This window comes from Amblyomma americanum, chromosome 5 (genome assembly GCF_052857255.1).
Source record: "Amblyomma americanum isolate KBUSLIRL-KWMA chromosome 5, ASM5285725v1, whole genome shotgun sequence".
Taxonomy (NCBI): domain Eukaryota; kingdom Metazoa; phylum Arthropoda; class Arachnida; order Ixodida; family Ixodidae; genus Amblyomma; species Amblyomma americanum.
The window spans coordinates 25360797-25387250 of record NC_135501.1 but is presented as its reverse complement, the minus strand read 5'-3'; the positions used below and the strand labels follow the sequence as shown (position 1 = coordinate 25387250).

At 45.9% G+C, this 26454-nt stretch overlaps 1 protein-coding gene across 1 annotated transcript in view; it reads left to right on the top strand.

The window, feature by feature from the left end:
* Positions 1-26454, top strand: part of LOC144132340 (uncharacterized) — a 243571-nt gene that overhangs the window by 175760 nt on the left and 41357 nt on the right. Inside the window, exons 38-39 of the mRNA XM_077664664.1 lie at positions 4618-4704; positions 7985-8062. Coding sequence (XP_077520790.1) covers positions 4618-4704; positions 7985-8062 — 165 coding nt within the window. The remainder of the gene's footprint in view (positions 1-4617; positions 4705-7984; positions 8063-26454) is intronic.

Here is a 26454-nt window from a genome sequence, read left to right as displayed (position 1 = left end):
TGTGTGTGTGTGTGTGTGTGTGTGTGTGTGTGTGTGTGTGTGTGTGTGTGTGTGTGTGTGTGTGTGTGTGTGTGTGTGTGTGTGTGTGTGTGTGTGTGTGTGTGTGTGTGTGTGTGTGTGTGTGTGTGTGTGTGTGTGTGTGTGTGTGTGTGTGTGTGTGTGTGTGTGTGTGTGTGTGTGTGTGTGTGTGTGTGTGTGTGTGTGTGTGTGTGTGTGTGTGTGTGTGTGTGTGTGTGTGTGTGTGTGTGTGTGTGTGTGTGTGTGTGTGTGTGTGTGTGTGTGTGTGTGTGTGTGTGTGTGTGTGTGTGTGTGTGTGTGTGTGTGTGTGTGTGTGTGTGTGTGTGTGTGTGTGTGTGTGTGTGTGTGTGTGTGTGTGTGTGTGTGTGTGTGTGTGTGTGTGTGTGTGTGTGTGTGTGTGTGTGTGTGTGTGTGTGTGTGTGTGTGTGTGTGTGTGTGTGTGTGTGTGTGTGTGTGTGTGTGTGTGTGTGTGTGTGTGTGTGTGTGTGTGTGTGTGTGTGTGTGTGTGTGTGTGTGTGTGTGTGTGTGTGTGTGTGTGTGTGTGTGTGTGTGTGTGTGTGTGTGTGTGTGTGTGTGTGTGTGTGTGTGTGTGTGTGTGTGTGTGTGTGTGTGTGTGTGTGTGTGTGTGTGTGTGTGTGTGTGTGTGTGTGTGTGTGTGTGTGTGTGTGTGTGTGTGTGTGTGTGTGTGTGTGTGTGTGTGTGTGTGTGTGTGTGTGTGTGTTCACTTCCCTTCTGGCCTGTCCCACCTCTGACAGCACTTCGAAGTGAGAATCTTGGTCCAGTTCCACGCGTCGACCAATTAAATATATTATCAAAGTCATAGTGAAAGCCCATTCAGGAGATTGTTTCGTATTGAAATTGCAACGCTTATAGTCCACATTGGTTTTTACACGCGGGTGTCACAGGAAAATTTCAAGCACTTTTTTCACTCCTCCACTGCCAACCGCAAAATGCTATAGACCAGAATCAAGAGGGCCGCTCCCGGGCGCGGCCATTCTCCGCCGACTGGCGCGCCGCGGTGCGGGCATTACACTGGGGACTGCGGGTCTGCGGCAGCTCCGCGGGCCGCGCCGTGAATTACTGCCCTGCGGGCGCTATAAAAACCTTGCCCAAGATACTTCCACAGCATGGTTGTATTGCAGGAAGTCTTGGCGTTATCAAAATGATAAAAACTGACATTTAGTTCGGTATTCACGATAATTGTACGGGCGCTTAGCACGCGCTCACGCTTATATCGCTACCGTCTTGGTGCTCCATCGCAAAGAAAAAAATTTTTGGTCCGTATCAAGCATTATGTGCACAGCTAGCATGCAATTTCAGTTCTAATGCGCTCATAATCCTTAATGCCGGCCATAAAGCACCCACCACAAATATTGCTTTCTTGTCGCCAGCTACGTGGTGCGCCAGTTACATCAGCAATTTATTGTTGTGAGCTCAGCTGACTGGAAGGGCTAACAGAAAACAGTTTTAGTCATACTTTATGCTATCTGGCGCACAAAAACGTAATTTGACAATATTGAATCAATTGAATCAATATTGAAAGACTGAATCAATATCGGCAGGGATGCCAGCTTTCACTAATTATGCGGCCTGAAGTCGCGTTTATTTTATTCGGAAGCTCTCGGCGCTTGTGAGAGCGTCGCGTAGCCGCTTGGCCAAGTGTCACACAATGTAATAAAATCGTGAATATATTGCTGTGGCTCAAGCAGGTACCAACAGCAGAGAGATGCTATGGTCAGCCCTTTACTCGCCGATCCCTCTGAGATAGATGTGGAAATAGCAACTTAAATTGGTAGCGGTCGTGCTTACATCCCCGTGCACAAAATGTGTTCAACGAAAACAATAGCAAGCTCAGCGCACGGATGTCGAAGGCGTACTGCTGATCGAAAACACGCGCTTCGCTTGGACAACCTTCGGCCTGCAGCTGGCCGATCCCGTTACAGCTTGCACATCACTGCACCATCAAGTCAAATCAACAAATATACATCCTGATGCATAAAGTAATCATAGATGGAAGCGTAAGTCAAACACGGCAACGAACGACACGCCAGCGCAAAATCTGCTTGCAAGTACCTGTTTCGAATCCGCACCCTACCTGGTTGACTGCCCTCGGATATGTGTGTAACAATGTGCGTCAGATAACCGTAGAACGGCCTGGGGAAATATGAGTAGTGATGCACAGCACACATCCACATACGTCAGGTGATAGAGCGCATCAGCGACGGAAACGAAGAACACGTAAACACGCATTGTACGCGCCGCCGGCGCGACCCGCCCGCAGTCCAACATCCGCGCGCGCCGACAGATGGCGACTGGTGTCGAGAGTAGGAGCGCTCCGGCAGCCTGCGTGCGAGGGTAAAAAATCTGGTCTATAGGCCATATGGTCTTTGAGTATACACAAACAATACAAAGCTTCTCTCCAATAATAAGTGAGACGGTTCCTTTGTTCAATGAAATTTGTAACTATATATTTCTTATTTATCTAACACGATATTAATCTGTGTTATCATTAGAGTGTATAGAATATCACAGAACAACCTGTTCACATGGATTGCGCGGCAAGTCTCGGGCACCATGATTAATCCCGTAGAGCAGCGTACTCATTATAGGTCGGAGCACGTGAATATAACCGGAACAGAAAAAGCCGTAGTTTTCCTACGTGACTCGGGTCTTTAAAAATTTCATTCACTATAAGGTCGGTGCAACTTATGTATACAGAACCATTTTGCCTTAAAATATTCATCAGAAAAATGAAAATTTTTGAGTCACTTCGCTACGAAACGCTACTTAAACGTGCTCAATGCTAGCAAGAACAAGAAAAATGAATTTAGTCCAAGGAAAATGTCACGTTTAAGCGAACGTTGCATACGACAGCTCCACGCCGATGTGACGTGCAGTTATATTTCTTCTTCATAGGTTCTTTCTATCTTTCGGCACTTGGAGAAGCTTCTCAGACAAGTATCAGGTTACAAGTTGAAATTTATTTGTCTACATCATCAGCCAAAATCCCCTAGTCTCTCCGAAACACACGAATAAATAACGTTACAAAACCAAAAAACACCAATCGGGTGCGAGGCGTTCCCACTTTCCCTGGGAACCACTATTTCACACACTCTCCCGCTGCTCTGGTGGCACCACCGCACAGTTAGGCCTCACGCGCGGGTCCTCCAATTGCTGGAAGGATGAGTGCTGCCGTCGCTGCCTTCATCGCCGCCGGCCCCGGCGCCGTCTCCACCAAGGTCGGGCGCGAACGTTCCCCTATCGCACCCGCGCAAGAGCGTCAGACTTGGTGACCTTACTGAACTCTCAGCACGGCGCCACCCGGTAGTAGCGCAGCCAGCACGACGGCGGCGTCCACGCATGAAGTTCCGATCCGCTCCCGGCACACGGGAGGTTAATGAACCGCGTAATCACCAGTGCTCATCTCTTCAGGCCCCGAAGACGACTCGCCACTGTACATTGCCGCCACCCCATGCAGATGGCTTATAGCTGCCGCCCAACGTTGCTGCGCTTCTCGCTGTCTCGTCATCTGCTGGCTGGCCGTACGCGAGGGGAAATATTCTTCTGTCCTACCGAAGCTGGCTCGCGGAAACGGTTCATTTCCGGTCATCAGGCGACCTTGCTGCAGGCGTCGAGCGTAACACTTGCCAAGAACAATTTTCTCGCAGGAACAAAACATACTGTTTCAATTTATGCTACAGCAAACTATTCAAACCAAACCATCCTAAGGCTGTTTATATAAAGGCCTTGACCGTTGCCCACATTTAGTTATTTGGGCGTCAATGTGCCGTTGTCAAAGGTGTCGGCATACTCGGAATGAGAAAATAAGGAGCCCATTGACCGTTGTCCGCATTACTACGGACAATGCTCAGAAAATTATCAAAGTCCTGAAAGATGTGTCTCAAAGTTAAGACTCTACGTTTGCTTTATAACTGCGAAAATTAAAATTTCTGCTTATTTCGCCGGTCATATAGTTAAAGTGTATTGCACCATTCACCATTTATGCTTATTTCGTGGCCTGCGAGGGCAAGTCCAGATGTCGCTATATGTCGAGGTTACCACATGTTGCGAGACAGAATATTATCGATAATTCACTGAAGGCCTTGAGTTCAGGGCAATTCTTTTTGTTTTCAGTGTGAAATATGCCAAAAAAATTTCTGTTTCAAGGACTCTTTGTTTCTATCTGCCACTGACAAAACCTGTACTTTGATTTCAGTGAAACTGTTTATACCAGGAAATTTCCGCGTCTCCTCCGTTGCGCTCATCAGTGCATATGTTGGTAATAATTTTTGGTGCGCGTACTTTTCGCTGTCATATATTAACAGGATATTCACGCTCTCTTTCGCCATATTAATGCCATCCGATGATATTTTTTCTGTCATGGTACATATAGCGAACGCAAAGGTCACAGTCTTTTCCACAATGTAAATACATATAAGAGCAATGCGCAATTACAGAAAAAAAATTACGCTGTGGTCGCAAAGAGCTTATATCTATGTTTTTGTTTTGCTACTGCAGTCATGGTGAAAATGTATTGTTAATATATCCCCACGTATGTGGTTTTACTTATTTGTATTCTTCGCTGCTTTTTGAAACCAGGCAGAAGTACGCAGAGGCAAAGAAGAAGCTGCGAAACTGATTAAAGAAATGGAGACTTTGAAAGCGCATCATGCAACTGAGTTGAAGGTGATTCTTTTGTTACGTTCTTTGCTTTAGTGCATTTATATGAGCACAGCGCTCTGCCTTCGCGTACCTTGCTGTTAGTCGTGCAAACAATATGCTCAAAAATCCTTTTTTTTTTGTTCAAAAAGTTTCACAGGAGCCAGGGCATTCAGAAAGATGGACTTAGAACAGGTAGCCACTTAAGTGACAAATTCATAAAAAATGAAAAATTAAGCCTTGTTGGTTAGTATGAGGTGGTAATAAATGTGCACTGACATGGCCATCGGTTCGTGGGATTTTGGTATGAGGATCGTATTTAAATAAACAAGCACAAAAAAAACGCGAAATAAGAAAATAGAGGAGAAACACGACACAGTTTCACAACCGAAAGTTTATTGAACGAGAGCACCACATTTATAATCTGAACGTGACGCGCATGCGGAAAAAGGGAAGCAAACCAAAAAAACCACAACCTGACGGGTGTTCACCGATAAGAACAAGCCAAAAAAGTTATAGAAAGATTAGGCTTGGTTTATGGTGGTCCAACGTCACAAAGCGACTCAGGCTATGATAGACACCGTAGTGAAGGACTCCGTAAATTTCGACCACGTGGGGTTCTTTAACATGCACTGACCTCGCACAGTACACGGGCTTCTAGAATTTCGCCTCCATCGAAATTCGACCGCCGCGGCCAGAATCGAACCCGTATCTTCCAGGCGCGCAGCCGAGCGCCGTACCCACTCAGCCACCGCGGCGGCTATATAGAAAGATTATTAATGTCCTACATTCATTTAATCAACTGCAAAACCACAGCCGGACTGATGTAGATATGAGATCATCTGTGAATTCCAGTCCATTTGTGGTTTTTTTGGTCTGCGCCCTCTTCCGCATGCGCATACTTAGAGAATATAAATTGTAGTACTGTTGTTCAATAACTTTCAGTTGCAAGACAGCAACATGTTTCTCCATTCCCTGTCTGTCCGCGTTTTTGGCGCTGGTTTATTGATCCTTGAGTTCTTTGAAACTAGCTCAGTTCCTCATCCTATTAACAGTCCTATCTCCATGGGTCTAAAACTGAGGACGCAAACTGCTTGCAAGAAATCAAATAAAACCAAGCACTCCTACAAATTTACTGTAGCGAGCAAAACATTCCTGGTAAGCAGACCTCACGTCAGGTTTCTGTGCGAGCACATTGCTTGTTGCGTCTGTACCACAGCAACTATCAGTTCGAGGGCCAGTTACTGCGCTTATTTGTTTGTTTGAGACGACAGCTGGAGTTAGGAAGCTGCTTAAGGTAGTTGTTTTGGGAACTTAGCGCCCAATTTGAATTCATTCATTAGTGCGCTTAAATAAGATGTATGTTACTAAAATTTAAAGAGACCATTCCAAGGCAAAAAATCTCAAAAAATTATGAACTGCCGGTGTTAACATTACCGAATTTCCTTCCGAACTGACTTCGGGTTATCACGACAGTTCTTTTTTTCCCTTTTCCTCAAAGTCCTTTGCAGCTACCCGTACCGTCACTCTACTGCAAACGGTGATGACAAAGTACTTTTTGGACATGGGGAGTTCCAATCGAGTGTTTAAAATAGTGTTCAATCCAGTTTGATTTGATTTGATAAATGCGCAGTTTCCTGCCGGAATACTTCACCATATAAAAAACAGCCAAAGAATTCAATATTATTGAGAAAGAAAACATTGCCTGCAGTTCGTCGTGTGTTTAATTCAGAATATTCTGCTTTTTAGGAACTATTCTTGTCTAGGTAGGCTTTTCTGTTTTCCCAGACGTATAGGCCATTAGAGAAATGCACAATGAACTGCATGGTATAATTTTTCAACCTTTTGCATCGACGCTAGTACACCATTTTTCCCCGTGCGAGGTGGTTCATCAAGACAATGTGCAAATCATGTTTCCTTGTTTAGCAGAATTGCAATGTAGTCAATGTGGTTGAACCAGCTCACTGCTTCTATAGAAGGTTGGCTAATGTTTTTTAACACACTAAATGCGCAAAACTGAACCGACACAATGCACTGCTTGCACAGAGAATGTTTACAACCTTGTAATCTTGTTATAAGGAACACAGGCATTTATTAAGTGGCGTTTGAAAGTTAGGGCGCAAAAAAAATATTGTGGCTCCAATCCACACTGTGAAGGTAGTTGGACAGCGAAGCATTAAAACGACACCCAATTCCCATTGCGACGCCACTTGAAAATACACACACGTGGCTCTACAAAGAGCGAAGCCAGAGACTAGTGAAATGTACTTATATTACCCTTTATTACTTCACGAAGACATTCACGACTGCTTTATGATCAGTAAGATGTACACTGAGATACACACTGAGAGATATGTTCTTTGTCAAGGTTAACTCAAAGCATGAACCATTAGTGGTTGATGGTTGAATTGCATTGGTGAAACGATGTTCCCATTGTTCACACGCACCTTATCATCCACCATGTGGCCTTGATGCTTGTTTTGTGATTTTTCTTAATGAAAACAAATACTGATCTACATACTGTATGCCTGATTTCAAAGGGTATTTATGCTTTATAAATTTTATTTCTTAAATATTCTGTACTTTTTATTTTTTCTTTTACATATCTTCAGTTATTCATTTCTTTTATTTCTGTTCATTTTTAATTTTTTTTACATGATACTGCTTTACGATCAGTATTGCATACGATTTCTATGCTTTTGCGTACTTTTCCACTGGGAGTAGCACTAAATTTTTATCCTGGCGTATTTTCCTGACGACGGCGACGACACGAAAATTTCCTTGGACGGTAGAGGTATACAGCTTCGCTGTAAAAATGGCGGCCATTACGTAACACTGTAATTAATTATGGGTTAAGTGGCAGAAATGACTGCATGCATAAAAAGGTTCTAAACCTTTATTGGTCTAGTAGTAATGAATCCCGGCAGCATTGGCGTTCAAGAAAAGTAGTCCGTGATATCCCCAAAGTTGTCATCAGCAAGGAAATAAAGTTGTGCCGAAGATACGGGAAATTGATCTAAAGACCTTCAGATTGCGAGCCCAGCACGTAACCCACATCCCACAAAAGCGTGTTGCTTGTTGCCGAATGAAATGAACCTAGTGTATGTGTTCGTTTACGAATGAGTGCCAATTGGTAGTTGTGTCATGCGAAAGTAAGGAACATAATATAATTTAAAAATTTATGGTCTCGCATTCCAAGCAAGCAAGTAAGTAGTCTTAAGCGTTTTCTGTTTTTTTTGTTTCATGGGAATGCCCTTTCAAGTTTGGAGTGCCATCAACGGTTGACTTCATGTGCATTCCATTGCAGAGTATTGAGGAGCGCCTCCGGATTGAGCACCAAAAGCAGGAACGGGCGCTCTTGGAAAGCCACGTGCTTGCTTCAAAGGTATGCCTGCTTCAGAGAGACACCTGGCCGTGTTGGAAAACAAAGCTGGTCCAAAAAAGAAGAGCTTTCACGCTTTGCACAATGCAGCGCCTCTCTCTTAAAACTGGTCAACTTGCTAAAAAAATTCTGGGTGCACTTAACTGCTTACTTGGAAGAATGCGAAAGCTTGGAAATTTCTAGAACGCAGATGTACGCATTCTATTTACTTTTTAATTTTTCTTATTTATAAACATATTTCATTTTGTTTCATTAATTTATTTCGTTTATTTTATTTTTGAAGTCCAGGTGCCATCACGACGTCCGCGGCTAATGTGAGGCTGAAGCAATTTTCGCGTTTAATTAATTACCTATTTGCGCAACATAGACCAAATTTTTCCACAGCGACATCTCATATCCGACTATCTAACGCAATGAATCTATTGAAGTCTAGTGTCTGACGGAAACACGACAGGTCAGAATGGTACATGACGAAAGAAGGCGCCGACCAAAAGAAAAGATGGGATGACGTTTCGGCTCCCCCACGGGAGCCTTTTTCACAATGAGGCATAACGTAGCTTCGTCCTTTATTTATACACGGCGCATGAGCGACCCCAGACACCTGGCGTAGATTGGGGGCAAGTTCCCGTCATTTCGATTGAGCGTGTGCGCTGTCGTCTGAATTATCAGTGATTTCAGATAGAGCCGTGACTTGCTGTCCCTTTCTTTTGCAATCACACGTGTCTCGGCCCAGTCTATGTTGTGTGCGGCGGAAGCCGAGTGCTCGGCAAGCGCATTTTGACCTGCGCGCCGGTTTCTGACGTCACTGTGGTGATCCCGTATTCTTTGTTCAAAGTCACCCGACTAACCGATATACACAGATGGGCAGTCCGCACAGGGTATCGAATACACGACACCTGATAACTTTTCTTTCTTTAGCTTGTCTTTGACGTGCACAAGTTGACTCCTCAGTTTTCGAGCTGGCACATGCGCGGTCTTAACTTCGCATGGACCGTAATATGCGCGCCAAAGGTTCGCCGATGCCAGGAACATAGGGAATCGCGGCTCGTTTCTGGGTAACGGGACTAGCTTTCAGCCTAGGACGTTCCATTTGGCGCTGTACGGAGTCCATGACGTGTACAGGATAGCCACATGTGGACACGTCACGCCGTACACGCACATCTTCAGCAATCTGGTCTTCTCCTCTGGAACACATTTCTTTTCGTCGGAGGAGCGATGACACCACAGAACGTTTCTGGTAATCAGGGTGGACGGACTTAAAATGTAGGTACCGGCCTGTGTGCGTGGGTTTTCTGTAAATGGTGAAATTTAGACGTGAGGACTGTCTGGCAACGAGTATATCTAAAAATGGGAGGCGGCTGTTGATTTCCTCTACAACGGTGAACTGTATGCGAGCCTCCAAACTGTTGAGGTGTGTAGTAAAGTCATGCAATGCTTCTTTCTTCAGGATGCAAAAGCAGTCGTCCACGTACCTCAGGAATACTTTTGGGGCAGGCGTGAAGGACGCAAGAGCACGACCTTCGATTTCTTCCATGGCCAAGTTCGCAGCTGTCACAAAAATCGATGCACCCATGGAGGCTCCGTGAGTCTGCCTGAACGGGACATCCTCAAAAGTGAAGTACGTGTTTGACAGGCAAAATCTCAGAAGGCGGGTCAGGTCATGCACATCTATCGGGGTTCTTTCTTGCAGTGATGGGTCTGATTCAAGAGCAGCGGTGCATGCTTCCACGGCAAGGTCAATCGGCACACTTGTGAAGAGTGACTTTACGTCGAATGAAACCATGATTTCTCCGCAGTTGATTTTAAGGTTTTTAACCTTTTCGATGAAGTGCTGGGTGTTGCGCAGGTGCGTAGGGCTCCTGCCGACGAGAAGAGAGATAACTCAGTGCAGAAACTTGGACAGACTCTGAAGCGGCGAGCGCATAAAATCCACTATAGGGCGCAGAGGGACGTCAGGCTTGTGAATCTTTAGCAGGCCGTAGATCGCCGGGGCTGAACCATTGTGGCACAATAGGTAGAAATACAGCGACCTGTGCTGCGGAGGCACCACTCGAAAAACGTCGGCCAGCAATTTTTTTTTGTCGGTGCTATCTTTCGTCATTTACCATCCCGACCAGACGGGTTTCCGTCAGACTCTAGACTTCAAGCATATTCGCCAGACGTATGGCCAACCCATCATCACTGAGACACGACGCTACGTTTCGTTGACAACCCGGATCGCTGCTTTCAAGGGGCAACTTCAGTTCAACCTCGCCTGCAAAGCCCAAGGTTTGATTCCCCGTTCCTTAATTCTGCGTCGGCCTGTTTGCACAAGGTTTGAGTTGAGTGTAGTCTCAAAAGCGGAACGACAGCTTCTACAGGCTAGGATCCTGGAATGCAAGGACAAAATCAGAAAGCTGGAAAACGATGCGTTTTTCGCAAAACGACGGCGGTTAGAATTCAACTGCCCGGAAGAATTCCCTAGCATACAACTGCATGCAAACTTCCAAGCTGGCCTTCGGACGCGACAAGCTAAGCTTGCTCACGAGAACAAATTGGAGAGGCTGAGGCAGAGCCGGGGAGGCAGCTCTTCGGATGCCCCGAAAGCGTTTGTGCGAAACCTTTCGTCCTACCAGCCGAACCGGGCGGAAATGTCTGTTTTGAGCCTTGGCCTGAATTTCAACACTGGCCCCGCTCCCGACATCAGAAAGGTTATATGTGCTGCAGAGACTGTTTTAAACCAGGTTGACCCGTCGCGCCGAGACGAAGCCCGCACACGCGTGGTGAGCGTCCTTTCCAAGCTACGTTCGCATTCATCGGTCTCTCCTCTTACGCGCCAAGAAAAAAAAGCTATTACAAGCCTCCGCACCAATCCAGACATTGCGATACTCCCGGCCAACAAGGCGAATGCCACAGTACTTTTAGATGAGTGCGATTACAAAAAGAAAATGTTGATCCTCTTGGAAGACGCTAATACTTACTCTCGTCTCGCTCAAGATCCGATGGCCAAGGTGCCGAGAGAACTACAAAAATTGCTGGCCGACGTTTTTCGAGTGGTGCCCCCGCAGCACAGGTCGCTGTATTTCTACCTATTGTGCCACAATGGTTCAGCCCCGGCTATCTACGGCCTTCCAAATATTCACAAGCATGACGTCCCTCTGCGCCCTATAGTGGATTTTACGCGCTCGCCGCTTCAGAGTCTGTCCAAGTTTCTGCACAGAGTTATCTCTCCTCTCGTCGGCACGAGCCGTACGCACCTGCGCAAGACCCAGCACTTCATCGAAAAGGTTAAAAACGTTAAAATCAACGCCGGAGAAATCATGGTTTCATTCGACGTAAAGTCACTCTTCACAAATGTGCCGATTGACCTTGCCGTGGAAGCATGCCCCGCTGCCCTTGAATCAGACCCATCACTGCCAGAAAGAACCCCGATAGATGTGCATGACCTGACCCGCCTTCTGAGATTTTGCCTGTCAAACACGTACTTCACTTTTGAGGATGTCCCGTTCAGGCAGATTCACGGAGCCTCCATGGGTGCATCGATTTCTGTGAAAGTTGCGAACTTGGCCATGGAAGAAATCGAAGGCCGTGCTCTTGCGTCCTTCACGCCTGCCCCAAAAGTATTCCTGAGGTACGTGGACGACTGCTTTTGCATCCTGAAAAAAGAAGCATTGCATGACTTTACTACTCACCTCAACAGTTTGGAGGCTAGCATACAGTTCACCGTTGAAGAGGAAATCAACGGCTGCTTCCCATTTTTAGATATACTCGTTTCCAGACAGTCCTCACGTCTAAATTCACCATTTACAGAAAACCCACGCACACAGGCCGGTACCTACATTTTAAGTCCGTCCACCCTGATTGCCAGAAACGTTCTGTGGTGTCATCGCTCCTCCGACGAAAAGAAATGTGTTCCAGAGGAGAAGACCAGATTGCTGAAGATGTGCGTGTACGGCGTGACTTGTCCACATGTGGCTATCCTGTACACGTCATGGACTCCGTACAGCGCCAAATGGAACGTCCTAGGCTGCAAGCTAGTCCCGTTACCCAGAAACGAGCCACGATTCCCTATGTTCCTGGCATCAGCGAACCTTTGGCGCGCATATTACTGTCCTACGAAATTAAGACCGCACATGTGCCAGCTCGAAAACTGAGGAGTCAGCTTGTGCACGTCAAAGACAAGCTAAAGAAAGAAAAGTTCCCAGGTGTCGTGTATTCGATACCCTGTGCGGACTGCCCATCTGTGTATATCGGCGAGTCGGGTGACTTTGAACGAAGAATACGGGATCAGCAGAGTAACGTCAGAAACCGACGCGCAGGTCAAAATACGCTCGCCGAATACTCGGTTTCCGCCGCACACAACACAGACTGGGCCGAGGCACGTGTGATTGCAAAAGAAAGGGACAGCAAGTCAAGGCACTATCTGGAATCACTGATTATTCAGACGACAGCGCACACGCTCAATCGAAATGACGGGAACTTGCCCCCAATCTACGCCAGGTGTCTGGGGTCGCTCATGCGCCGTGTATAAATAAAGGACGAAGCTACTTTATGCCTCATTGTGAACAAGGCTCCCGTGGGGGAGCCGAAATGTCATCCCATCTTTTCTTTTGGTCGGCGCCTTCTTCTTTGGTAATGAATTATTGCACATACATCCTTATATAACGACACAGTCAAGTGGAGTATCTTTTGCTGACGCAACATATCCATGTAATGCTCTCGCAATAAAATTACCAGGGAACGTAAGTCTGCTTACGTGGGGGAATGCGAAAGCGTGGTATTTTCTAGAACGCAGGTGTACGCGTTCTATTTAATTTTTATTTTTCTTATGTAAAAGATATTTCGTTTTGTTTTGATATTTTATTTCATTTATTTTATATTTGAAGTCCAGGTGCTATCTCGACGTCCGTGGCTAATGTGAGGCTGAAGTAATTTTCGCGTTTAATTATATACCTATTCGCACAACATCGACCAAATTTTTCCCACAGCGAACCTCATCACCGACTTTCTAAGACTATCAAACTATTGCACATACATTTTTATGTAACGACACAGTCATGGGGAGAAGTTTTTGCTGACGCAACATAGCCATGTATTGCTCTCGCATTAAAATTACCCGGGCACGCAATTCTGCTTTCGTGGAGGTATGCGAATGCGTGGTATTTTCTAGAACGCAGGTGTACGCGCTCTATTTACTTTTTTATTTTTCTTATTTAGAAATATTTCGTTTTGTTTTCTTAATTTATATCATTTATTTTATTTTTGAATTTCAGGTGGTATCTCGACGTCCGTGGCTAATGTGAGGCTGAAGTAAATTTCGCGCTTTATTAATTACCTATTTGCACAACATCCACCAAATTTTTCCCACAGCGACATCTCATCACCGACTATTTAACACAAGAAGCTATTGCACATACTTCTTTGTATAACGACAGTCATGTGGAGAAGCTTTTGCTGACGCAACATAGCCATGTAATGCTCTCGCATTAAAATTTACAGGGCAGGTAAGTTTGCTTACGTTTAGGAATGCGAAAGAGTGGTATTTTCTAGAACGCTAGTGTACGCGTTATATTTACTTTTTATTGTTCTTATCTAAAAATAATATTTTAATTTGTTTTTATTTTATTTCATTTATTTTATTTTTGAAGTCTAGGTGCTATCTCGACATCCGTGGCTAATGTGAGGCTGAAGTAATTTTCGCGTTTAATTAAATACCTTTTTGCACAACATCGACCAAATTATTCCCACATCGGCATCTCATCACAGACTATCTAACACAATGAAACTATTGCACATATTTATATAACGACACAGTCATGTGGAGAAGCTTTTGCTGACGCAACATAGCCATGTAATGCTCTCACATTAAAATTACAAGGACACGTAAGTGTGCTTACGTGGTAGAATGCGAAAGCGTGGTATTTTCTAGAACGCAGGTTTACGCGTTGTATTTACTTTTTATTTTTCTAATCCAAAAATATTTCATTTATTTTTATTTTAATTACATTCATTTTTTTATTTCCAGGTGCTATCTCGACGGCTGTGGCTAATGTGAGGCTGAAGTAATTTTCATGTTTAATTACGTATTTGAACAATATCGGCCAAATTTTCCCACTGCGACATTTCATCACCGACTACCTAGCACAATGAAACTATTGCGCATACATCTTTATATTGTCACGTAGCGGTGACGGCAGTCGAAGCAGCGAGGAAGACGGACGAAAGGGTCTTCTGAAAGAAAACTGTTTATTGGGCTGACTTGCACCCAAAAGGGACTGAATCACTCGGCGGCGGCGAAGCGACAAGCGTACTTGGCGGTCGTCGAACAGAATGCCAGCCGCTGTCGGCCGTGCTCAATTTAAAGCTGATAGCAAACTTTCGAGATAAAGCGCGCAAAGTTACTAGAACATTCCGGAGCAACGTAGAATCAGCTCTTCCTGGCTGCGATCAATCGAGATAAATCTAGGCGCGTCTTGCGTCGCAAAGAAAGCAATGTCGCAAGAAAGCGATAAGGTGGGGTGGCGGCAGACTTGAAAAACGAGCAAACACTGCAAATATTCGCGGCATTACTCCCCTCTCAAAGAAGCATCGACCCGATGCATTGAAACAGATAATGCGACTAGTAAGAGAAAAAAAACGGATCTTGCGAAAATAGAGCATGGAAATGCAGCGGCCTTTAGCGCGCATAATACAGCTTCAGACGGACTACATGGACTACTTCTGGTCGTACGTGGCGTCGTTGGGATGCAGTCATCGTGTCAGGGATGACTTCATAATCCAGTTCACCCAGCCGTCGAAGAAACTTGTACGGGCCGAAATATTGGCGCAAACGCTTTTCACTCAATCCACGGCGGCTGATGGGCGTCCACACCAGACTTGGTCTCCTGGCTTGTATTCCGCGTTGCGTCTTCTTAGGCTCTAGCGTCTGGCGTCGGACCGCTGCTGATCTTTGATCCGTAATCGGGCAAGCCTTCGAGCTTCTTCTGCGCGTTGAAGGTAGGCGGCAAAGTCGACGTTCTCTTCTTCTGTAACGTTGGGCAGCATGGCGTCTAGCGTGGTCAAGACATCCCTGCCATGGACGAGTCTAAAAGGCGTCATGTGGGTGGTCTCCTGCACTGCGGTGTTGTAGGCGAAGACGACGTAAGGCAGGATGACGTCGCTGGTTTTGTGTTCGGCATAGACATACTGGCGAGCATATCGGCGATGGTTTTGTTCAGGCGCTCGTTCAGTCCGTTGGTCTGCGGATTGTATGCAGTTGGCCTCCGGTGGCTGGTTTGGCTGTACCGCAGGATGGATTGCGTTAGTTCCGCCGTGAATGCTGTTCCTCTATCCGTGAAAAGCACATCGGGGGCGTCGTGTCGAAAAAGAATGCACTCCACGAAAAATTTGGCGACTTCCGCTGCTGTTCCGTTCGGTAGGGCTTTCGCCTCGGCGTAGCGGGTCAGGTAGTCGGTCGCTACGATGATATACTTATTTCCAGATGTTGACGTAGGAAAAGGGCCAAGCAAGTCCATGCCGATCTGCTGAAAGGGCCTTGAGGAAGGTTCAATGGGGTTCAGAAATCCTGCTGGTCGTGTGGGAGGAGTTTTTCGTCGCTGACAATCTCGGCAGGTTTTCACATAGTGTGCGACATCGGCAGACAGTCGGGGCCAGTAATACTTGTCTTGAATGCGGCGTCCTGTGAAGCTTGTAGAACTTCTTCGCGGAGACAAGTAGGTACAATAAGGAGGTAGGCTGTTTTGCTCGCTGCAAAGTTCGTATTCACAAGGACCTCATTCTGCACACAGAAGGAAGACAGTCCTCGCTTGAGTGAAGCGGGGGGTGAAGAAACCTTGCCTTACAGGTACTTGATGAGGCCTTTTAGGTCGGGGTCCGAGCGTTGCTGCTGAACAAAAGAGCTGTGGCTGATGGGTCCCAGGAAGGCGTCCTCATCGTCGTCCGGCGGCGGTGCATCTACAGGGGCTCGTGAGAGGCAATCGGCGTCAAAGTGCTTGCGTCCGGACTTGTAAACGACGTTGACGTCAAACTCCTGGAGACGCCGACTCCATCGAGCGAGTCGGCCAGAGGGGTCCTTCAAATTGGCAAGCCAGCAGAGCGCGTGGTGGTCGCTGACCACCTTGGACGGTCGTCCGTAAAGGTAGGGGCGGAATTTCGACGTAGCCCAGATGATGGGAAGGCACTCCTTCTCAGTTGTCGAATTTTTAGCCTCGGCCTTGCAAATGGAACGGCTAGCGTGTGCGATGACTTTCTCCAGCGTGTCACTTTTTTGAACGAGGACGGCGCCTAGTCCCACGCTGCTTGCGTCGGTATGAACTTCAGTATCGGCGTTTTCATCAAAATACGCAAGGATCGGTGGTGACTGTAAACGACGCTGAAGTTCCTTGAAGGCTTCTGCTTGCGGCGCTTCCCATTTAAACGGCACGTCTGCCTTCGTGAGTTGGGTCAGGGGCTCGGCGATGCGCGAAAAGTTTTTCACAAATCTTTGGTAATATGCGCACAGTCCGAGAAATCTGCGCACTGCTTTCTTATCGGCCGGCGGTGGAAACTGTTCAATAGCTGCTGTTTCCTGCGGGTCTGGGCGTACTCCTTCCTTGCTGACGATGTGGCCTAGACACAGCAGCTCTTCGTAGGCAAAGTGGCATTTCTCTGCTTTCAGGGTTAGGCCAGACGACTTGATTGCGTCTAGTACTGTTCGAAGTCTTTTGAGGTGCTCTTCAAAGTTCGAGGCGAAGACAACGATGTCATCTAAATGTAGCAGAAAAATTTGCCACTTCTGGCCTGCCAGCACTGTATCCATTACTCGCTGAAACGTCGCCGGTGCGGAAAAGAGACCAAATGGCATCATCTTGAACTCAAACAGCCCATCCGGAGTGATGAATGCTGTCCTCTCGCGATCTCTTTCGTCGACCTCAATTTTCTGGTAGCTGCTCTTGAGATCCATCGATGAGAAATATTTGTCGTTGCAGAGGCGGTCCAGTGTGTCGTTGATGCGAGGGAGGGTGTAGAAGCCCTTCTTTGTTATGTTGTTCAAGCGGCGGTAATCCACGCAGAATCGAAGTGCACCGTCTATCTTTCTCACTAGAACAACCGGTGCCGCCCATTGCCTGTTTGAAGGCTGGATGACGTCGTCGCGAAGCATTTCTTCGACATGGTCCCGGATGGCTTGTCGTTCTCGCGGTGACACACGGTAGGGGCTTTGACGGAGAGGTCGGACGTGTTGATCCGTTATAATGCGATACTTGGCAATTGGCGTCTGTCGCACCTTCGGCGATGTCGAATAACACTCACTGTAGCTTTGAAGCAGATTGAAGATCTGGACTTGTCTGTTCCGGTGCAGGGCTGGGTTGATGTCGAAAGTGGGCGAGTTCTCTTGGTCAGGCGAGCCTTCTGCGGAGGGGTCGGAGAGGGCGAAGGAGTCTCGTACGTCGGATATTTCGTCGAAGAAAGCAATCGCCGTTCCTCTTCACTGAAGTTAGTCAGCAGTACTCTGGCCTGGCCATTGCGGAAATGTGCGATGCCTCTTGCGATGCTCATTCCTCGGTCTAGAAGCAACTGCATGTTCCCTTCGATGATTGCTTCAGCGTTATTGGCTTTCGTGGCTCCTACGGTCAGGATAACGCTCGATCGGGGTCGGACACTCACTTCTTCCTCCAGGACACTCAGGGCAACGTGATTTTCTCCAGTTTTCATCGAAGCGATGACTTTGATCGTACAAAGCGTGATCTGCTTGGATCGGAGGTCGATGATCGGCTGATGCTAATTAAGGAAATCCATACCCAAGATCACTTCGTGGGAGCATTGCGGTAGCACAGCAAAGGTCGCTGGATAGGTATGTCCTTAGACAGTCAGTCGCGCTGTGCATCGTCCTGATCGCGTAATGAGGTGGCCCCCTGCGGTGCGAATTTGTGGGCCGTCCCAAGCCGTTGTGACTTTTCTCAGCTGCGCAGCGAATGTTCCATTCATCACCGAGTAATCGGCTCCTGTATCGACAAGACCGGTAACTTTAAGGCCGTCGATAGTCACTTCTAAGTCGGAGGTCCTGGCTCTTGTATTGCATGTCGCTCTCGGTGTCGGGTCACGGCTTCGTCACGTATGCGAGTCGCGGGTGGGGTGTGAGGTCGAAGCTCTTCTGGGTGGCGGCGTCGTTTTCGAGGCAGCCTGCGTCGTGGTCGGGGTTCTCATTGTGTGCGGCGTCGGTGCAACGAGTGCCGGTTCTTCATGCGGAGTCGCGGGTACAGCGTCTTCAAGGGGCGTGGTCGGTGGAGGATCTCCGGCGTTTCGCTCTTGAGCAACCTCACCTCCACTGGTTGCTGCCTTTAGTTCCCCTACGAGGACTGGGAGACCTTCCTCGTACGGCGACGCAAAGCGCGAGGTTGACGGCGATGGTGAGCGCGAAAAGCGATTCTTCGTGTACTCTTCTCGACGGAGGTACTTCTAGATTTCCTGCGGACGTTGTCCGAAGCGTGATCGTGGGGCGTTAACGGCAAATCCTCGAAAACCGATACGTCGGTACGGGCAGTGACGAAAAATATGACCGGCCTCACCGCAATGGAAGTACTACGGTCGGTTGTCGGAAGTCCTCCAGGCGTCGCATTTCCTGGGGCTTGAGCGTCGGCCATAGGCTGGGCGGGCGGGGGCTGGGAGTCGGGCTTTGTGGAACAAGTGGCTCATCTCTGGGAGGACGTGGGAGTTGTCGTTAGGGCTGAGCAGTCCTTACTGCAGCGGCGTAGGTCATGGCCTGGGGTTCTGTGGCCGTCGAGGTGCCAAGTGCCTGTTGCACTTCTTCCCGTACCACGTCCATCAGATTTGATGCTTTTCGCTGTGGGGAGGATGGCAGTAATCGGCGTAGCTCCTCTCGGACGATTTTGCGGAAACCTTCCCGCAAGCTGTCGCTGGTGGTGGCCGGCGTGTCCGAACGGATTGCACAGGCAGAGGAAGGGCGGTTGTACTGCCGAGCTCGTACGACGAGGGTTTCCTCAATCGTGTAGGCTTCTTGCATGAATTCCTCGACTGTTTTTGGCGGCTGGCGGACGAGGCTGCCAAAGAGTTGTTCTTTTACGTCGCGCATTAAAAACTGAACTTTCTTTTCCTCGGTCATCCCGGGGTCGGCGCGGCGAAATAGGCGCTTCATCTCCTCGACGTAACCGCGGACGGCCTCATTCGGAACCTGGATCCTGGATTCGAGGAGTCGTTCGGCTCTTTCTTTCCTCACGACACTGGTGAATACCTTCAATAGTTCTCTCTTGAATAGTTCCCATGTTGTTAGGGACGACTCGTAGTTTTCGTACCACGTGCGTGCGGAGCCATTCAATGAGAAAAAAACGTGTCCAATCTTTGCCGCATCATCCCACTTGTTGAATGACGCCACGCGCTCAAATTGGTCCGACCATTCTTCAGGGTCTTCGCCTAGGGATTCATTGAAAATTGGCGGCACCCGCGGCTGCTGTAGTATGATCGGTGTCGACATCTTCGGCGAGGTTGCGGTGCTCGTAGCAGCGTCTTTTCGCTGTCTGGTGCGGTCCGGCTGTTTCCCTAACTCACGCTCTTCTCCCTGGAGACGTCGGCTGGATCGCTGAGTTGCTGGCTTGTCCTCGGTTGCGAAGCGCTGAGGGCTGGCTTCACGACTTGAAGGGGGCGTCCGGAACATGGAAGGCTATCCCGCACCTCCACCAGATGTCACGTAGCGGTGACGGCAGTCGAAGCAGCCATGAAGACGGGCGAAAGGGTCTTCTAAAAGAAAACTGTTTATTGGGCTGACATTCACCCAAAAGGGACCGAATCACTCGGCGGCGGCGAAGCGACAAGCGTGCTCGGCGGTCGTCGAAAAGAATGCTCGCCGCTGTCGGCCGTGCTCAATTTAAAGCTGATAGCGAACTTTCGGGATAAAGCGTGCAAAGTTGCTAGAACATTCCGGAACAACATAGAATCAGCTCTACCTGGCTGCGATCAATCGAGATAAATCTAGTCGCGTCTTGCGTCGCAAAGAAAGCGATAAGGTGGTGTGGCGGCAGATTTGAAAAACGAACAAACACTGCAAATATTCGCGGCAATATAACGACGCAGTCATGCGGAGAATCTTTTGCTGACGCAACATAGCTGTGTAGTGCTTGCGCACTAAAATTATCAGGACACGTAAGTCTGCTTACGTTTAGGAATGCGAAAGCGCGGTATTTTCTAGAACGCAGGTGTACGCTTTGTATTTACTTATTATTTTTCATGTCTAAAAATAATTCCTTTTGTTTTAATATTTTATTTCATTTATGTTATTTTTGAAGTCCAGGTGCTATCTCGACGTCCGTGGCTAATGTGAGGCTGAAGTAATTTTCGCGTTTAATTAATTACTCTTGGCACAATATCGGCCAAGTTTTTCCCACAGCGACATCTCATCACCGACTAACACAAACTATTGCACATACATCATTATATAACGACACAGTCATGTGGAGAAGCTTTTGCTGGCGCAACATAGCCTTGTATTGCTCTCGCAATAAAATTACCCGGGCACGTAACTCTGCTTACGTGGAGGTATGCGAATGCGTGGTATTTTCTAGAACGCAGACGAACGCGCACTACTTAATTTTTTATTTTTCTTATTTAGAAATATTTCATTTTGTTTTCCAATTTTATTTTCTTTATTTTTGAAGTCCAGGTTCTATCTCGACGTCTGTGGCTAATGTGAGGTTTAAGTAATTTTCGCGTTTAATTAATTACCTATTTGCAAATATCAGCCAAATTTTTTACACAGCGACAATATCATCATCGACTATCTAACACAATGAAACTATTGCACATACATCTTTATAAACGCCACAGTCATGTGGAGAATCTGTTGCTGACGCAACATAGGCATGTAATGCTCTCGCATTAAAATTACCTGGGCACATAAGTCTGCTTACGTTTTAGGAATGCGAAAGCGTGGTATTTTCTAGAACGCAGGTGTACGCGTTCTATTTACTTTTTTATTTTTCATATTTAAAAATATTTCATTTTGTTTTAATATTTTATTTATTTATTTAATTTTGGAAGTCCAGGTGCTATCTCGACGTCCGTGGCTAATGCGAGGCTCAAGTAATTTTCGCGTTTTAATAATGAACTATTTGCACAGCAGCGAACAATTTTTTCCCGCAGAGATATCTCATCATTGACAGTCTAAAACAATCAAACTATTGCACATACATCTTTACATAACGACTTAGTCATGTGGAGAATCTTTTGCTGACGCAACATAGCCATGTAATGCTATCGCATTAAAATTACCAGGGCACCTAAGTCTGCTTACGTGGAGGAATGCGAAAGCGTGGTATCTTCTAGAACGCAGGTGTACGCGTTCTATTTACTTTTTTATTTTCCTGATTTAAAACTTTTCTCGCTTTGTTTTATTATTTTACTTCACTTATTTTATTTTTGAATTCGAGGTGCTATCTCCACGTCCGTGGCTAGTCAGAGGCAGAAGTAATTTTCGCGTTTAATCAAGTACCCATTTGCACAACAACGACCAAAAAGTTCCCACAGTGACATCTTATCACCGACTATCTAACACATTGAAACTATTGCACATACATATTTATATAACGACACTGTCATGTGGAGAAGCTTTTGCTGACGCAACATAGCCATCTAATGCTGCTCGCGTTAAAATTACCAGGGGACGTAAGTCTGGTTACGTGAAGGATTGCGAAAGCGTGGTATATTCTTGATAGCCTGTTTTATTAACGACGCTAGTACGCGATCTGTTAATTTTTTGTTAAATTTCTACTTCCATTCTTTTCGATTTTAATATATTTTAATTTTTCTTGTCATTCGTTGTGGTGGTTTTACTCATTTATTTTACTTTTCACCTCCAGGTGCAATGTCGACGTCCATGGCTATTGTGTCGTCCATATTTAGTTATTTAAGCGATTATAATTCGCAAACCATATGTTTCCCGCAGCAAGATCTCATCACGCACTACCTAACCAAATTTTTGTGCATTTATCTTCCCGTAACGACGCAGCCGTGCGGAGAAGGTTTTGCGGTCACGAATCTCAGGACAGAGCCATCTAATGCTTTCGAATTAATAAACCGCATTAGAGTGTACCATCGCTCTGGCGGTTTAGACCTCTCTCTAGGTGGAGTTTACATACCCTTTGTCGCCATAAGAAAAACACGTACAATCAACTTATGCTGACACACAGAAGACAACAGAATTGCGCTGACGAAAAATTTACACTTGAAAAACTCTACAGCGAACGCAATTGAAAGTGGCCCTGGAGGCAGGGGAACTTGATAAAAGAAGAGAATCCTTGGCCTGTCAGCTTTATGGAAAGGCTTTCGCCATCGGAAAGCCGAGGTCGGAGTGCTCCCTGTGAAGCTTGAGTGGAGCACATGGTAGTTCCTGTAGAGGAGGATTTACTGTTGCCATTTAGAGTGCAAGGGTTTGGACATGCTAGTCCCGCGGCTTTTTGACGTCAGGAAGAACGCCTGGAGGAAGCCCCCTGTGGCGAGTGCTGAAGACCAGTGATCTGGCTTTACTCGAGGCCACCGCTGCGCAGGCCCAAGTGCTGCACGGGTCGATGGTAAATGAAAGTGCCCACCGGACTAGAACAGAGTTATCTCAAGACCGTCTATAGGAACGGTTTACACACTGTCAGGAGGAACAGATACCAAAGCGGGTTAACACGTTCCCAGTTGCGGACCACAGTTCGCTATCATCGCATTTTGGTCGTTCTCTCCTTCCGCCGTTGGTTTTCTATGAGCTACGATGCAGAGAATCATGCAGAAGCAACACGTTCCGCAATTCACATTGAGCAATTATTTCATGCTGCACAAAAATTGTGTAGTTTATTTTGTTAGCCAGAGCATACGTGAACATAAACTTAAATGCAGGAAAAGAATAGAGCTTTCTAGGAGGCTACAGAGCATTGCACCCGCTCTCGCGTGTTGTCAGGTGTTCTGGATGCTGAATGTATCCCTCTCTTCGACCGCATGTGCTCTTGGATCTAGGCAATGTAGTCTAACTGGCTGCTTTCGCACCTTTGCTATGGTTTAAGTTACGCCCTAGTTTCCCAAGTTCATTTCTATCAGCGCTCGGTTTTCATGTGGTTTATAATTACGATCACTCACTCCGTAACAACATTCAGTACATCTGGAAAGGATCTGCACGAATTGCCTCTGCGTCCCTGCCACTTTTGCTAGTACTTCATTTACGGAGCTGAAAAGCGAGGACTGCTATTCTGCGCTGATGCGTCGTTGCTGCATCGTCTCAACTCCCCATAACTTGATAAGACACCTACGCATCCGCCTTAAGGGTACGACGCGAAGGCGTATATTTTGCCCTTTCAGTGGCCTGGCGCGCCCTTTCGTGTCACTTCGCAGGCACGGATACTGCTCTGTCGGTCGCCATCATACCACGCTTAACCGACCCTTAAGAGTACAACGCGATGCCTTTACGATCCCTCCAGCGCAATTACCCCTTCACTGTCGCCTAGGTCGCGCCTACATGACCTTATATTCATTTTATTTATTTATTTATTTATTTATTTGGAATACTGCCAGTCTCTAGTTGAGACCTTAGCAGGTGGGCATTACATGTATCATAGCAAAGGATAACATTTCTAAAAGCGGCTGTGCAAAAGACACCTATAAACTGGACAATTCATAGCACAGAAAAAACTGAAAAGAAGTTGACAGATTTGCACAAGTAACTGAAAGAAAACACATGCTCGTTCGAAAACATAAACATTAACATGGGCACAAAATTGCTTTTTCCGTATGTTTTTTTGCCGACGATTGCGTTTTTTACCGTGAAAATAATTGTGACTCTGTCATTTCTGTGCTTTGATCTGATATTAACCAAGTTTCAGAATGGTGCAAATGATGGCACATGGAACTTAACATTAATAAGTGTAAACATTTTGTGTTTCTCAACGTAACACTGGAATAGCCACTTAGGACCTTAATATTTCTCTTGAAACTGTGTCTTCGTATAAGTACCTTGGTGTGACATAACTTTTATTTTTTTTGGAATCTGCACGTGGAATTTATTACTGACAATGCTAGCGGCATGTTGGGGTACCTGCGTAGAAACTTCTCCCTTTCTTCTACTTCAATAAAATTGCTCATTTATAAAACACTTGTTCGGCCTAAATTGGAATATGCAGCAACTCTCTGGGAGCCTGACCTGTCATCATTAGCTACTGAAATTGAATCTGTTCAAAACCGTGCGTCACGTTTCATACTTTCCAATTATCACCGTATCTCCAGTGTTACTGGTGTGAAAATTACCTTTTCATTGCTACCTCTTTCACTCCGCAGAAAAATTTCGCGCTTATGCCTATTTCATAAGATCTATTACTACAATCCTGTCCTTAAGAGCCGGCTACTAACAACCCCTACATATGTTTCAGGTCGCATTGATCATCCTCGCAAAGTAGGTGTTCCGTCATGCCATACTAAACACGCTTTTTCTGCTTTTGTCCCCGCCACATCTCACAGTTGGAACCACCTTCCCAGGCACATTGTCGTTATTTCTAACCCAAGTTCTATTAAGACTGCCCTATGTCAACTTTATTTGTAGATTTTAGACAGATTTATTTTACGTTCGTATTCGTTGTCTTATTGCTGTCTGCCGGAAATGTTCTCTTTTTTGGGGAGTTGTTGTTTTTTCCCCGTTGCCTTCTCTTGCCTTATTTCGTGTTATGTTTTGTTCATTTTTCTCCGCATTTTCATTCCTTCTATTTTGTTTTTCTGTTGCTCTGTATCTGACCCAATGTATGTCCTTCCCACTCCCCTCTTTAATGCCTTCGGGCCCTGAGGAAATTTGAATAAATAAATAAATAAACAAAACATTATGTACTAGATAAAACAAAAAAAAAGTGCAGAAATATCGTTCTAACCACTACTCTAGTTATAAAACGCGGCTTCTAGTTCGGCACAAAAATTTGAAAATGAATCAGCATTAGTTATGGACGCGTCTAGACGCTTCCATTCTCTTGTTACTAGCGGGAAGATTTTTTAGAGTGTCACTGTTATAAGGATATTCGGTTAGCGTAAACGCGCGCTGGTTTCTTAATGCAAGCTTTTGTGACAGTGAAATGTTCAAATGTACTTTGACGAATCGATCTTAAAAATGTTATTAAGGAGCTGATAAAGAAATTTTAGTAGCGCGCGCTTTGCCCTTACTGATAGTGTTTTAAGCCCGGAGATTTCATCTAGTTGTGTTGGTGAGTCGGTTTTTTTATATCTGTTGTGAATAAACCTCACTGCGTTACGTTGAATTCTTTCAAGTCGTCAAATATTGGCTACAGACTGAAGAAACCAAACAGTGTTAGCATAGTCTAGTACAGGTCTAACAAACGTTTTATAAGCTAAAAGTTTAGTTTGTGTTGGCGCAAGACGAAACACCTTTCAAGAAAAAACAGCTTCCGTAATACAGTTGAAGTGATGATGTCGATGTGTTTGCACCATCTAAGATTGTTAGTTAATGTAACTCCTAAGTATTTGTGTTCATTGACGAAGGCCAGTGGAGTACCATTGAATTTGTACAAGAAATTTGATGGTTGCTTTTTTCTAGTTACCGCAATTGCTACACATTTCACCTTGTTAATTGACATTTGCCATACACTACACGTTTTTGCAATGATCTGTTGGGTATGGCATAATCTTGATGGCTTCTGATTTCTCTGTAAATTATGCAATCGTCTGCAAAGAGTTTGATGTTACAGGTAATGTCGGTGGTAATGTAATTATTAAATATAAGAAACAGCAGTGGCCCAAGGACCGACCTTTGGGGAACACCGGATGTGACTGGCACCGTTTCAGATTGAATGTTGTTATACAAAACCAGTTGGGAGCGTTGCCGCAAGAAACCTTCAATCCAAGCCAAAAGTTCCCCATCACCGATGTAACCCCGTAGTTTTACGATTAGTTTGGAATGGCAAACGCAGTCGAAGGCTTTAACAAATTCGAGTAATATTATGTCAGTTTGCCTGTTCTTGTCAATACTTAAAGCTATGTCATGCACCACTTCTGTTAATTGAGTAACTGTTGATAAGCCGCGGCTAAATCCGTGCTGATGAGGCGATAATAAGTTATTGCGTTCTAGAAACTCTGTTATGTGCTTTGAAATTATATGTTCTAGTATTTTACATGCTGTACTAGTGAGTGATATTGGCCTGAAGTTGTAAACCGAAGTATTTCCTTATTTCTGGATCGGAAACACCTTAGCGATTTTCCAGTCGTCTGGTAGTGTGCAAGTGGCAAGGGAATTACGATAGATTAGACCTAGTTACCTGCAGCAGGGTTAGGCATATCGTTTTAAAAAGGCGTTTGGAATATCTCCTGGGTCACTTGCTTCTTTACTAACCAGACCGAGTTGAAAACATCAGCGTCGGTAATGTTAAGGGGACCAATATCCGAACCATTTCATAATTCTGCTC